The sequence below is a fragment of the Cygnus atratus genome, chromosome 15 (genome assembly GCF_013377495.2).
Source record: "Cygnus atratus isolate AKBS03 ecotype Queensland, Australia chromosome 15, CAtr_DNAZoo_HiC_assembly, whole genome shotgun sequence".
Classification (NCBI taxonomy): domain Eukaryota; kingdom Metazoa; phylum Chordata; class Aves; order Anseriformes; family Anatidae; genus Cygnus; species Cygnus atratus.
This window is the reverse complement of record NC_066376.1, coordinates 2,791,476-2,806,072: the sequence shown is the minus strand read 5'-3', so window position 1 is coordinate 2,806,072 and position 14,597 is coordinate 2,791,476. Positions and strand designations below refer to the sequence as shown.

The 14,597-nt window shown below is 44.4% G+C and overlaps 1 protein-coding gene across 6 annotated transcripts in view; it reads left to right on the top strand.

Moving 5' to 3' along the window:
* Positions 1–14,597, top strand: part of EPN2 (epsin 2) — a 44,182-nt gene that overhangs the window by 10,478 nt on the left and 19,107 nt on the right. For all 6 annotated transcript variants that reach the window (XM_035563268.2, XM_050713809.1, XM_035563267.2 and 3 more), the window contains one exon: positions 8,775–9,548. In XM_035563268.2, the coding sequence (XP_035419161.1) occupies positions 8,954–9,548 (595 nt within the window). In that variant the 5' untranslated portion in view covers positions 8,775–8,953. The remainder of the gene's footprint in view (positions 1–8,774; positions 9,549–14,597) is intronic.

Below are 14,597 nucleotides of genomic sequence, written 5' to 3'. Positions count from 1 at the left end.
AAAAAAAAAAAGAGAAAATGGAGTGGGTGAGTTTTTAAGTCACTTTCTTGTTCTGTTTATAAATCTAAAGAGAGTGCTTTTAATAATTTGCATTAAAAAAGTGGTTAAAAGAATAATCCACAGGGCGATGCAGGCACTATGGGCTATACAGACAGTAGTATTACGCAGTGGTTTGCTTAAAAAACAAGTCTCAAGCTGTAATCAGCTGTGTCAGAACTATCAGAGACTTGACTTTTGGATTACATGCGGTAGGTGTTGTCCTCTGCCTTTTGGACTCCTCACAGGGTGTGTGGAGTCCTGCTGACGCGTACAGAATTGCTGGATGCGGACTATCAAAGTGAAGAGCCTATAACATGTTCTCTGCAAGAGCTAACAGCAAGAAAGTGACCTTTAGTAGTGAAACAGGCGCAGATGCTTTTTAGTAACAAGTCTTTGTCATCTTCTTTGAGAAGAGCAAGCTAATTCCCACTCAGACAATTTTCCATCTGAATGTCCAGAGCAGATAGGAGAGTAGGTAGGATATTGATGCTGAAGGATGGATTCTGAAACCTTGAGGAATCGTTACAACAGCTGGAAATCGGTGCATATCTGCATGGGAGAATGTGGGATTCACTGCTATCTTCAAGCCAGATTTTTTTTTTCTAATTCCACAATAATCAACAAAATAAAGATAATAAATATTTGCATTTGGGAATAGGCTGATCCTTATTAATGTATGAACGAAGCAAGTAGAAAGTATCGTAACAAGGAAAAATCAAGTGAGTTGATTTTATTTTTTTGTCTTTTAGTCATTCACTTCCGTCAAAGATGCACTTAGAGCTCAAAGTCAGGAACCGAGGTAGCGCAGAAGCGGAGCAAAACGACTAGCAGTGCTTGCGAGTGCTGCTCCTTGGGAAGTCCAACCCAGCTAAATCCAGGCTGCTGCTGCTGGGCTCGCTGCGCCCGCTCCTCTGGCTGCACGTGCTCTCTGTCGGGCAGGGCTCTTGGGGTGGGATTGCTTTTCCTGCTCTGGTGGTGATGCTAGGAACATTAGTCAGTTCCGGTAGGAAGACAGGGAGGAGGTAGGGTTATTTGAAATGTATTTTGGCAACTTGAGTGGTGAGTACAGTACGAAAAGATTAGGAGGAATAAGAGGGAAAGATGGACTAATGTTATGGGACAGATAGCTGAAATCAGTCTGTAAGAAGGGCAGGAGCCAGATTTTAACATGTTGGCCAGTTTTGGAGAACTAGAGGACAATTTTCTGTGGCTGTCTTCAGCTCTAAACTAAATGAGTGAGTCTTGCTGTTAGCAGCAGCTAGGTGGTACAGGAGATTTCCCAGAAAATCCACCGTTTGCAGTTCTTACGTGTGTTACCTGTTGAAGGCAAGTCCCAGGATTAAACTCATTGTTGCCAGCAATTTGGGCTTCAAGGCGCAGCTTTACATTTCGCCTTGTGAAATGTGACCGTAGGTTGCTGTTGAAATTAATGTTACTTCCCTTATTTGTACTTCAAAGGCGTTAGAGTGACCTTGGCATTAATTGGTTGGGTGACCCGATCTGCCAGAAAACCCAGCTGGGCCGATGCGCTCCCTGAGCCCATTCACACCGTCTGCAGCAGTGGCGCGAGGGGCAGAGGTGGCTTGGGGCAGGACGGCAGCTTCCAGGAGCCGTGCTCAGCCTGCACCACGTCCTCAGTTCTCCGTGAGCGCGGCTGCTGACAGCACAGCCCAACCAAACCCCCCAAGTTTTGGCCAGAAAGCTCCTACAGCAGCACGCACGGAGGATTTTAGGATGCAAGTTTCCCACTTTTGAATTTTCTACCAGCTTGATTAGTGGTGAGCACACACCTGCACGTAGCTTAATCTCTGAAGACTGAAGTAACCTCACATTCGTTGTCACCAGTTAAGTTACAGTTGAAATAAGACCCGGGGTTGATGTTTCAAGTTGAGTGTGCGAGTAGGGTGAGTGTGAGGGATGGCACTAGAAGTTGCACGCTGTGAATGGGCATCGATGAACGTAAGATATTAAGATATTAAAGATATTTAAGAAATTAAATCAACCACCTGTTTCTTTACAGGCTTGTAGTTTGTGTTAGCAGCCCGTGCACTTAACAATTTTAATTGGAAAAAAAAAAAATAAGAGTGTCTTGGACATACAAACAGTTAGGGCTTTGCATCTCTCGCTGTTCTTTGAACAGTTTTTTTCATTAGAAATTCATGTTGCAAGGTAAAAGTATTAATTAGTCTCTCGGCTTCGAGCAGTGGTAACACGGGGAGTTAAACTGATGTTTTTCCCTGCTCTGTGTCATGATGAGCATTTGCCTTTGGCCTATTGAATTTATTAATGTGGTTGCATGGCTGTGGTGTGTGGGCGGATAGGAGAAACTGCTCATGGTGACGTCTGCTTCGTAGTAATAAAGTGCAAGCTGAATGGAGTTAATGAAATCTGTGTGTAATTGTAAGCAGCGAGTACCTTCTCAAAATACCGGGTCTGATGGGTGAGCACAAATACGTAAGATTACAGTTGTTCTCGTCAGTTGAATCTTAAAATTGCAGGGCTACAAAATGTTAGCTACACGCTCAGTTCTCACACGATTGTGAGCTTTCAGATTGGAGTATTTGCATCTCCTCTGCTGTTGGAGCTGATCTGTCAGGGCTCTGAGCTGCTGGAAGAGAAGATAGGATGGCTTCCCTTTGGCAGTCCCCTGTCACCCACTGAGCAGCCTAAGAGTCGAGGCTGGACTTTTCTAATCAGTAATAGTCTACGGCACAGCCTCTGGCAAGGATATCAGTTATCTTGCTCCTTTATTCCAAAAGGAAAATGTAAAAAGAGAGAAGTGTCTCCCACTGTCTTTAATTCAGTTGAAAATGCGACTCGACATACCTGGTGGTACACTGAGTTTATTTCAAATTGTTACCTTTTATTTCAAGGCATGCATTGGGTGATTTTTTTTCTCCTCTATTACTGAGAATAAAAGATGAAGTGCTTTCATTCAAGTAGGTAATCCCCAGAGAACAAATTCCTTTGGAGAGTTTGGGTAGGTATTTTCGCTGCTGTGTTGGATTAATTTGCATTTAGAATTTCTGGTTCAGTGCGCAGTGGCTTGACCTTGTGCTGTTTTGTAATTCTGCAATATTCTTGTACTTATTACACACCCAGCGCTCGCTGTATCGCTACCGAAAAATAAACAGCGATCTGCTGCATAAAATGCAGCTAGCACTGTCGGTGACACTTGACCTAGCCAGAGAAGGAGGAATGTGTTATTTTTAAAGAGCTGTTGTTGAAGCTTGTAATCCTAAAATTAGACCTCCAGCGCAGGTCGGATTTGGATCGTTTGCCCTGATCTGCACGACTCTTGCCGAGGCTCTCCCTGCTCGCAGCGCTTCAGAGCATCTCCCACGCTGCCGGCGATTCCAGCTGTGCCACGGGCTGCCAGGGCGCCTGGAGCTGCCAAAGTCACAGCACCGGCAGCCACCTGGGCAGGTCCTGCTTCTGGTAGCTCTGCCGTGCTCGGCTGTGCGGTGAAGTCGCCGGATTTCTGCCCCGTGCCCCCTTTCTGTAGGCTGAGCAAGGAGCTGAGCTCCCCGCTGAGCTCCAATCCTGCCCTCGTGATTTAAATAGACGCGTAGTAAGGAAAGGTGGTAGGGATAAAAGGCAAATTTGTGTCTGTAAATCTGCTTTATGGCGAAGTGGCCGTGCAGGCAGGACTGAGTTTCTCTCTGTGGATCTGGGGCATGGCTGTAAAATCAGCGCAGAATCAAACCTCAGCATTGATGACCATGCCCAGATTTGAAGGAGGGTATCTTTCAGCGTTAACTCTTCATTTAAAGAAATCATTTGGCCACCTGCTGTCTGTGAAAGCTGACCTTGTTCTCTCATTTGTAAAAGAGGGTGGAAAGCTTCCAAAACTTTTAATTTTGAGCCATTTCCTCTTCTCAGAAATTAACCGAGGAGGACAAGCGTTTAAACTGTGTAAAATGGCAATTAAACCTTTCTTCTGGAGTTAACCCCGTTCTCCAAACCCTTTGCCAATCTATGTTTGTAATTCATTTCCTAAATAATTTTGAAGGTTAAGGACGGGCATTGATGGTAATTTCAGCGTCTTCATTTCACTGTTTGATTCACATGAATTGCTGTTTTCTCTGCTGCACAATAGCAAGAGGGAGCTAATAAGTGTGCTACTTGTTGGCTTTTCTGCGTAGTGCCAAGCTCCTTTGCTTCTCCTAGCGCTCTTCTCCAAGGCATCACAAAGTACAGTCGCCTCTCTTCCTGTCTGGTGTCGGGAACAATGTTTGCATTACAGTAGGATATTACACCGCAGGCAGTGTGATAGCCTTTTGGTCTGCAGTTGTTCTGTAAGAATTATTTATGAATAGGAAGAAAGTATGTGAAAGAGTTAACTGAATTTGAAAATTTCTCTAGCGCTGTGGGATCCAGTATAGAAAAAGTGACAGCAAAGACGTTTTTCCTGTTGTTATATTCCTGAATTTTAAATAAAGCCTTATGCTTCATTTGTCAATGATTCCTGGTTCCCGTTTGTGGAAAATAAAGCTCTCTAAAAGCAGTTTGGATTTGTCCGCGTAACAAGCTACCGTAAGAAACCTAGGGTAGGAATTTAGAGCACCAGGCAATGCGAATCCTTTCTCGTTGCCAGAAGCAGAAGTTGACTTAGTGTGACGGTTGGGGATGTGTTTGCGTGTGTGCTTTTTGCTCCTTGCAGGTGTGGTGTGAGTTTCTGTCTGTCTGGGGGAACTTCTCCCTGAGTCAGCACTGGCAGCGCTTTCCTTTAGCCCAGTTCCTTGCAGGCTGGCAAGAAGTGAGCTCTCTCCAGGCCCTGGCTGCTCCGATTTACCCTGGACCACAGGTCCCTGAGAATCGCCTGCCTCTGCCACCCCGACATCAAGGAGAGCAGATCCCTGGCTCTTTGTGCGTGCTGGATCTTGGAGGTAAAGCATCAAGAGCATAAAGCACAGGGGTAAAGCTTCAAAATGTGTTGGAACTTCCCTTGGCTGCTTCGGCACGTCTTGGGCAGCAGAGGCTCTTGGTGGCTTTGTGGGGTTTCTGTTTCCCGTGCAGTCCTTTGAAGTCGTAGGTGGATGCAGATATCCCAGGTGGTGCTTGCCTCGTGCAGACCCGTTCGGTGGCACGGGGGGCTTGAGGCAGCCTGCCTGTGCCGTCCCGGGCACCTGCAGGGGCTGTTCGGGGCCGTTGGGGTGCTCCTTCTCATGGTGGCCAGCAGAGTCTCTGTGTAATCGCAGTGTGAATCTTAGAGTGAAAGCTTGCAGTTACCTTTCCATGTATTCTGCGGAAAGGGGCATTTTTCAAGGCAGATTGACACCTGTGGTGACTGCCTGAAAATCACAAAAGAACAGCTAACTAACGCACGTTACAAGTCAGATTAGACATTTACTTTATATATTCTCTAATAATTAAAATTTTACACGAATTTCTGGCAAACTTCTTACATGTAGTGTTAATTTTCACCCTTTTTCTTGCCCACTTGATGTGAAAGGCTTTTCATATGTTTCTGGTCCATGCCTAGCTGGCCTGTGTATATATTTACCTTCAGGCTCGAAGTGAAGGGCATTTTATCAGTGCAGACAAACCCCGGGCTGAGTTTTGCATTCCTGAGATCTGAATGGATTCTGCTGAAAGTCTGTATATAGGTGGATTTGTATGGCTGCTGCTTTGAACTAAGTTTATTAAGGACTTTGTGGCTTGGCCTTATTTCTGAGTTAGTCTCAGCAAATTAAATATGGTTTCCTCATGTAGATTTCGCTTAGTGAATTTAATCTCTTGTGAGAGAGCTGTTGAGAAGAAGTTCAGTCAAGAATTCCTCCTGTCTGCGCACCGAATCTAAAAGAGCACCACGAGAATTCATCGGGATTATTCGTGGAGGGCAAAGGAAATTAGGTATTCCCCTCCAGATAACCCTTGATAGCATGGGGAAGCTTCACTCTGTGGTCTACAGCATTGTGCGTTTCCTTTTCTATCTATTTAAAGATGACAAGTTAGTTATGAAACAGAGAAAATGTCTGAGCAGGGGGGAGAAAGCTTGGAAGGCTCGCCTAAGCCAAGCAAGACAAAAGACCTCCACCTTCCCCTCTCTGCTGAATCTTTCGAAGACACCTGCCCGAGCTGATGGTGCTTTTCCTGCTGTCGGCCAGGGACGGTGGCGACAGTCAACGGGTCTTGCTTTCTGCTGTCTTTGCAACTCTAGCGTGAAAACTGCAAACCTGGATTTTTGCTGAAGCTGCAGGAGCATTGTACTTCCTTGTGGTTTGTTGTGAGATGGTAATTCACCGAGGTCTCTGAAAACATCCAGACTTTCTGTGTATGGTTTTGATCATGCATTCGGAATGGATTCTCGCTTTTATGTAGGAAGGGTAGTAGGCTTTTTGATCTCTTTAACTATAATATGGGCTTGCGGACCTGCACCCTGATTGTGTGAGGGTTTAGGTTGTGCCTGTGATGATTCTTTGGTTATATTTATTCTGTTAACCAAAGTTGGTGTCATTTAGGACTGGCATTTGTTTCCATGTACTGTAAAATTCACCTTTCTTATATCGTGTGTGGTATTAAAGTGATATTTTCAAAAGCTTATGAAATTAAAGCAAGTAATGAAGCACACTTTTCTCTTTCTCTGGTCATGGATGTACATGTAACTGAGGCACTTAACTGTATAGTGCACTTTTAAAGGTATTTTGTGAGGCCTCTCATCCCTGGCCTTTAAAGAAACATAATTCTGGTAAGCTAAGAGTGTTTTTCATAAATTCACAGTTGGTTAAAAGACGGGAAGCAGGGTGAGGGATGAAAGCTCAGTTCTCACAGCAAAGGGCTATTTCCAGTGACGTGTCCTGCCAGAGCTCAGTGCCCTTGCAAGTGCTCCCTTTTCCAGTTAATTTCTAAATATTGAAGTGACCAAATCAAAGCCAAGCAGTTAAATTTAAGAAGAATCCTGAGTAACTGAAAGGAAGGAAGAAAGACTGAGAACTGTTTGAGTGATAAAATACACGAATGGAAGCATGAGGCATGGAGAGACGGCAGGGTTGGTTGGAGACCTGCAGCAGCTTCCAAAAATTAAACCTCAGAGCTCAGGGGATGTCCAGTTTCCATAAAACCATGAGTGGCATAAAGAAACCGAAGGTGACTTGTTCTTAAAAAGCGTGCCCCCAGTCTACAACACTGGGAACAAACATCCAGGTCCACCACGATGTGATGGGAGCGCTGGTTTGTGCTGGCTGAGCGCGCTGCCACGTAGCTCGCTGGGCAGGCAGTGGGATTTAAAGCAACTCCAAGGAGGGTTGGCAGGACCTTGTAGATAAGTTACAAGTCCAGGCAACATCAATGTTCTTTTCTCATCCTCTTGACATGAGGATTTGTATCTGAGGGCTTGATAAGACTTTTTTTTTTTTTAATTATTTACCTAGTTCAGGGCGTACCCTAACTTCAGTGGAACAATAAACTCCTGTAGCTCATTGGGCTCGTTCTGCCGTAGCTCAGCTCGCTCGGTTGCTTTCCAGGAAGGATGCGTGCCTTTGGACCGAAGAAGTCTTTGTAGAGCTGCGTGTTGTCCAACCCGGCACTTCTGCTTTCATTTTAAATGGCATGTTAGTAATTTGAGGAATGATAACAGTGGTAGAGTGAAATCCGTGCTTTACTCCCCTCCCGTGTCTGTTGTCAGCGATCGGGTTGTGTCTTCGGGGTGTTGGGAGAAGTTGTTAGAGGACGTGTTAAGTATTCCATCTATTAATGGGGCAAATACCAGTAGGGAATCAGTGCTTAGAGTTCAAACAAGTGGTGAATGTCAAAGACCTCTAACGATGTTAATGTAGTACCAAAATCTGCCGGTTTGCTCGAGTAATGTATTCTGAAGCTTAATAGGCCTCTGTTTACTCGAAACAGTGACCTTACATAAATAACCGAAGCAAGTTTCCAGCTCCAGAGCTCGTCCTTGGGGTTTCTTGCCAGTCATTTCAGTTTTGCAGTTCCATTTTCATATAATTAAAAATTCTTCTGCGCTGTCTGAAAGACATACAGCGCAGAAATTGGGGGTCTGGTGAGCGCTGTCAAATGCACAAAGGAAACGCATTTGGAAAAAAAAAAAAATCCCCTCTAATCTGCTTAGCATTAAAGGTCACCTTGAGTCAGAGTGCATCGTTCCGGTGCTCCTTTCTCCTCCCTGGGCCTCGGGTGAAGGCAGAGCAGGGTTCAAGATCTCTGCCCTGAAACTGAGTGCTCTTTGCCTTTATCTGGAGCCTCAGATAAATGCCTTGGTCAACGTGGAGGAAATTCACTTGGTCTCGGTACGGAGACTCCTGCAGCAGCGGTAGCAGATGACAGCTGTCAGCTCTAATGCAGTTTCCTATAAACTCTGCAAGCTAGCGTCGTGCTTTCTGTAATTAAAACTTCTAGATGGGTTTTACCTTGTCGGAAATTAAATCCGTAATTTGTTTCTTGGACTTCGTTTCTGGTTTGTTTTTCAAATTTTCCATTTGCATCAGCACAGATATTTTCTTGATTTTGTCTCGTTCAGCAGCTCAGGTGTTTTTAAGCTTTGACATTTGATGTTGCCTGTTTGTATATGTAACTTCCCAGCAGTTGGTCTATCCATTCTTCTCGAGGTGAGAAGAGTAAGGGTTGGGTTTTTTTCAAAGTCAAATCTTCTGAAGAAATCTAGAGAGCAGATGCATCACTAACAGAATTTCTCAAAAGTGTATGTAATTGCTTTCCGTGTAGGGATAACGAAAGACACCACTAACGTGCTTTGTTTTGTTTTCTGTCTTACTTAGGTCATGATTTTCATTTTCTCGTGTCATTTTCTTGAAGAGAGGAAATGATTGTAGTGGAACTTCTTACAAGTAAGCCACAGATACGGAGTCTTCGTAGCTCAGAAACGTTCATAGAAGAGCAGATATAGCCCTTTTTTGTTTGTGTCCTAGCACCGCTCTGATTAAAAAGGGAAATAAAAATGACGACTTCGTCTATTAGACGGCAGATGAAGAACATTGTGAACAATTACTCAGAGGCCGAAATAAAAGTTCGGGAAGCGACCTCAAATGACCCGTGGGGCCCCTCCAGCTCGCTGATGACTGAGATAGCAGATCTGACTTACAACGTTGTGGCCTTCTCTGAAATTATGAGCATGATCTGGAAGCGACTCAACGACCATGGCAAGAACTGGCGACACGTGTACAAGGCCCTTACGCTGTTAGATTACCTGATCAAAACTGGCTCAGAGAGAGTGGCACAGCAGTGTAAAGAGAATATTTTTGCTATCCAGACGTTGAAAGATTTCCAGTATATCGATCGCGATGGGAAAGACCAGGGCATCAACGTCAGGGAGAAATCCAAGCAGCTGGTGTCTCTGCTGAAGGACGACGAGCGACTCAAGACAGAGAGGGCCCAGGCCCTGAAGACCAAAGAACGCATGGCTCAGGTGGCCACCGGGGTGGGCAGCAACCAGATCACCTTCGGTCGAGGTTCCAGTCAGCCAAACCTTTCCACCAGCTACTCGGAGCAAGAATACGGAAAGTCTGGAGGCTCCCCGGCGTCCTACCATGGCTGTAAGTACAAGCAAACACACGCAAGATTTTTTTTTCCCACCCTTTTTTCTTTCTTTCCCACTCTTTTGAGATATTTTGCGTTCTGATTTGCCATTAGAAGTGAGAGGAAATGGTGCCCTCCAGGACCGCAAGGGGCTTTTTGCAGTGGCTGCGTCTCTGCAGGTCTGCTCGGTGGTACGCGCTTTCTTGAAATGACTGGCTGCATGTTTGCTTTGGAGAGGATGTGAGCGGTGACGTAAATCAATTTAAAAAGCACTTGTTTACTGTCAGTTCCCAGAGGTAGCATTGTTGAGCTGCTTTTGTGAACGTGTTCCAACGTTTGATGTGATACGTCCTCAATCTAGGAGGGAGACAGTTAATAATTTCTTTTTTGTTTCTAGTTTTAAAAGGATTGCTTGAAATTTTTTTGTTGCCTTTTTTTTTTTTTTCTCCTTAAAATATAATTGAAGAAGAAGATAGGAATACAGAGTAATTCCTGGATCATTTTGCTAGATACTTTATGTTGCCGCTCTCTCGTTTTAGGAAGAGTATTGGTAATTAACTTCCTTTGTTGCTTACTCAGCAGTTCTTAGACTAGTAACACTTGGAATATGTCAGTGATTAAATATTTACACAGTCGGCATTTGGTGTGCAAATATCAGTACCAAATTCTGTATTTCATTCCAAAAAAAAAAGTACAGTGATGTGGGAAGAATGGATTCTTTATAGCAGTGCTTGGGGGAACTCCCTGTCATGTTAGGAGGAGGCCTGAGCTGGCACTAAATCCTTCTTAATATAAGTAATGATCTGATGAAAGCTGCTTTGGCTGAAATGTCAGTGGTTGTGGTCTAATTCTGAAGGAAAATCTTTTCTTTAACTGAATGCTTATAGTGTGTGGGGGACTGTAACAGAGCCAGTGTGGTGAATTGATTGAGCACCAGCTTTAAGAATCTCCAGTTTGTCATGTCCTGTATCCCAAAGCGCCTCTCAGATTATAAATATGTGAGTGGTGTCCGTACCCCTGTCATACGCCGATGGTTTCTGTGGAAGGCAGTAGGAAGCTAGCAGGATGAATCAAGCTAGCATGAAGAAAATCTCAGTGAAAATAAAAGCTAGAGAGAAAAGCAGGATTTTTATTTTTTTTCCCCCAAAATGAAATGCTTTTAGGATGCAGGGTTTAAAAAAAAAGTGCACGAAGGTTTCCAGGTATGAGAATTGGTCTGTTATTTTAACAGTGGATTAACAGACATTTTAGTTGTTTAATAACCATATTTGGATTGATTCCATATGAATTTTTAATTGATAAGTAGATTTTTATCACTGCAATAACATTTTTTTTTCTTTTGAGGTCTGTATGGCTCATGTGATTATCTTTAAAATTCCCTAATTAAGGAGATAGCTTGAAATATTGTTTTGTCATCAGCTGATGGACTGCAATAATAGCCGCTGAAGCACGCCGAGAACACCTTTGGTTTGTTCCACACCGATTTCTTCACCAGCTCTTGCATTAATCGGTGCGTGCAACTGCTGTTTGTCGTGTTAAACGCTGCCAGAGGCCTCCAACTATTTCTCACAGCAAGGATTGAGCAATGCAGGGCTTGTTTCTGAGTCGTTATTCCTTGGACATTTTAGGAATTTTGATGGGGGACTAGATGTCAAGAAGCGAGTTTGGTCATCCTTTCAGTGCAGAGGGTTAGGTTACTAGGAATTCGCACTTGTGTATTGCTTTGCTGCCTATCTCTGTAGGATTGTTTCTGAGGTAATGATTTCTTAACCTTTTTTTCTTCCTCTTCCCCCTTAAGCACGTACCTAAGAAGCTTTAGAAATCTCAGGCTTTTCTTTTCTTCCTGTAGGTGGTTCTTCTGCTAGAGACTCGCCAGTATTTAATTGTCTATTAGCAAAAACACAGATGGTTGTTAATTGTTCAGACCTGTATCTTCTGAAATTTGAATACGTTTCTGGTACAGATGGTTTATTTGAGTGTAGCAAAGCAAACTAGCACCTTGCAAAAGGTGTGCAGAGCTTTGTCCTTTGTTGTAGGACGAGGAGTTTCATCGAAAATCCAGCCATTTAATCCCTTACATAAATGTAGGGTTTTCTTCCACCTTTTAATGGAAAAGTTGCCTTTCAGAAGTTAGAGGTTGTATCCATCATGATTTCTTTTATTCTACAGTGATATCCTTGTTTTGTTCTGAAGACGTGGGCTCAGCAGGCTACGTAGAAGGAATTATGTTATGGTTGGTTCCTGGGAAATCCTCTGCTTACTGCAGTTTCAGATGCAGTTGTATTGCGTGTTCTGGTAGAATTGTCTTCCGTTCCTCTGTGCTGTTGGAGAGGAGATCAGAGGCATCTAGATTTAATTATAAAACCTTTTGCAATCTATAGGATGAGATTTGCCTCTAAGAAAACGTACACTCAGTCTCCTGCTAAAAAGCTTTTGGCATGTTCTGTTAGCACTTGGATGTAAATAAAGTTGGGGAGAGCGTAACAACCTTTCCACCGACAAAGCTAAATGAAACGTTTCGTCTCTGTGCTTTGGTATGAGCAGAGTTTACTTTTGTTTCTTGTTAGACACAATGGATGGGGATTGCAGATTTCGAGAAGTCATAGCTGAATGCACTCCCCTTATTTGAAGAGGTTGTTTGTGGCTACAAAACCTCCTAATTTTTTTTTTTTTAGTACTGTCTTGCAGGAGGAAAAAAAAAAATCAGAGCTGTCTGCCTGTGCTTAATAGCTTGTCCAGGACAGATCACGATGGGAACAAGTAACTTCTAGTGGATAAGGTGTCAGATTTGAGCGAGGGATCTCTTCCCCCCATCAGTTACTGAATGAGCAGTATTAGATAAGTCTGTGGACCACTTTTTGTTCACTTTCTTCAAAAATACTGAAATAGCTGCGCTGTACAGCATTGGCTGTAAATATTGCAGCACTGTAGCAGCTGTGCTTCTCCAGCTTCTCCAGCATACGTGTAGGCTTGTATCTACAGTGCATATATGATTGTTTTTGTATTTGATGTTGAGCTAGAGGGTTTTGTCTTGGTAGGGTTGCTTGTCTTTCTATTCCAAATGATCCTTTCTGGAAAAATAAAAGCAGCACCGATAGCCTGTATAGTACGAGAGAATTCAAGACGGAAAAAGGTCTTGAGCGATTACCATCGGCCTGTACTCCACTGATGAAAAGGGATATTTTCCCTGCAAATATTTCCATCTCACCTCTAACAATCCTGTGGAAAGTGAAATGGCGAAACACGAGAGTTTTTAATAAAATCCTTCCCCCCAAAGCTTCATCTTAATGACTGTGTTGGCCCTGAAGATCTCTGCGCTGTAAAGCTTGTGTGATTCTGGGAATACATTATGGCATGTGATCATTACTGACTATTGATGTTGTCATTTGCAAAAATATTAGTATGTTTTTGCTATCGTAGTCTTACGATCTGTAAATGGAAGCCAAGAGAGATACCGTACAGCTAACAGCAAAAAGGCTTCCTCCTCCCAACCTCATCTTGGCAGCACTCTGTGACGTGCTGGGGACTGTTGGCTGTCTTCTGGCCCTAAGCTAGGGGCAATTAATGCTCAGGTTAAGAGCTATTAAATATCCCATGACAAAATTTGTTGAAGTTACGTAGATTATTTTGGAAAACGTGTAAACTGTATGGAGTTTCCTTTCGAGTTAAAGGAATGTATTTGTGTGGTGCTGAAACTAACTTCACTGGGGAGGGGAAGGAACATAAGGTCAATATTTGAAATGTTTGGGAGCAGTAGTGCCCCACCTCTGATCTGGCTTTGTGTCTAAATATTGTCTTTATACTCAACATTAGTCACCCAGGTTGGAAAACTGCAGCCTCTTGTTTCCAGCCCTCTTCCACCCGTGGCTGCGGCGATCGCTTAAATAGGATTCAGCTTCCTAATATAGAGCTCTAAATCTGCGCCGCGAGGCTGCGGCAGACCTGGGAGCACCTCCGTTAGATCTGCTGCTGTTGATCAAGTCCTCCAGTTAGTAACTCCTGCTTTATGAGGATTTTTCAGCAGAAGCTCACTGCCAAGGCGCTGGAGTCAGCAGCGTGGCAGGAGCATCGCCTGTGGTCACATCTGTGGGGCGGTCGGTTGGGGTACTGGGCTCGAGCACCTGCAGAAGCCCCTAGATATGAGCACCTGGACTCGGATCACCCCGTCTTTCTCGAGCATCCTTGGGTTGAGCTGCCTGTAAGAGACAGCTCCGGGGCCGCACGGGGAGCGGTGGAGGCTGCAGCAGCTCCTTGTGCCTGAGCTGCTTCGGGGAGGCAGCAAAATGTCGGCAAAGTCCTCTGCCAGGGGGAAGAGACTGACAGAGCCCATTCCTCAGCACCCCTTCCCCCAGAAGTGAGTTTGTGTGGATGTGTTTAAACTTTGAAGGATCCCTGGAAACTGCTGGTCCTCTCCTTACACCGCTTTTGTGCTTGAAAACCCAAGTTTTAAAAGCCCTGCTCTTTCGGGAGGTTCTGTCCGGCTAGGCCCAGCCCAGGCCCAGCTGTGTTACTTCAGGCTGTGCTCATCCTTTCCGCAGGCCGTCTGCTGCTCTGGGTTTGGATTGCATCTAGAGACGCTGGCAGGGCAAGACGGGTGCGTGTTCTACTGTCCTGGTCTCCTTTACATGGACGTGGCAGCTGGAGCAAGGCACAGCTCGGTGTGACCTGATTTTCCAGGAGCGCTTTGCCCGGAGGTGGGCCGCTTGCCCGAGAAATCGGGTTCATTGATACAAACAGCTGATGTGATGAAAGGTTGCTTAAAGATGCACTGAAAGGGGCTTTTACGGATCTTGTGAAGTGCCAAGTCTGTTAACCTTGCGCGCAAAGGTTTTGGGAGCAGTCTTTTAACTGAAAGGATGAGTTTTAATATTTGCGGTGATGGTTCACGTGAAGTTGACTCGTTATTTAAAAGCAGCTCTGTGAAGCATCAGCGAGTTTCTGTTCGCTCGACTGTTTCAGCTTTGTCTCCCTTTTTGTTTGGAGTGGAAAATAATTGAGAGGAGTTGGTAATTCAGGTGTGACGTTACAGAAAGCTCAGGATGCTGGGTGGGCTCTTCGTTCCCTTG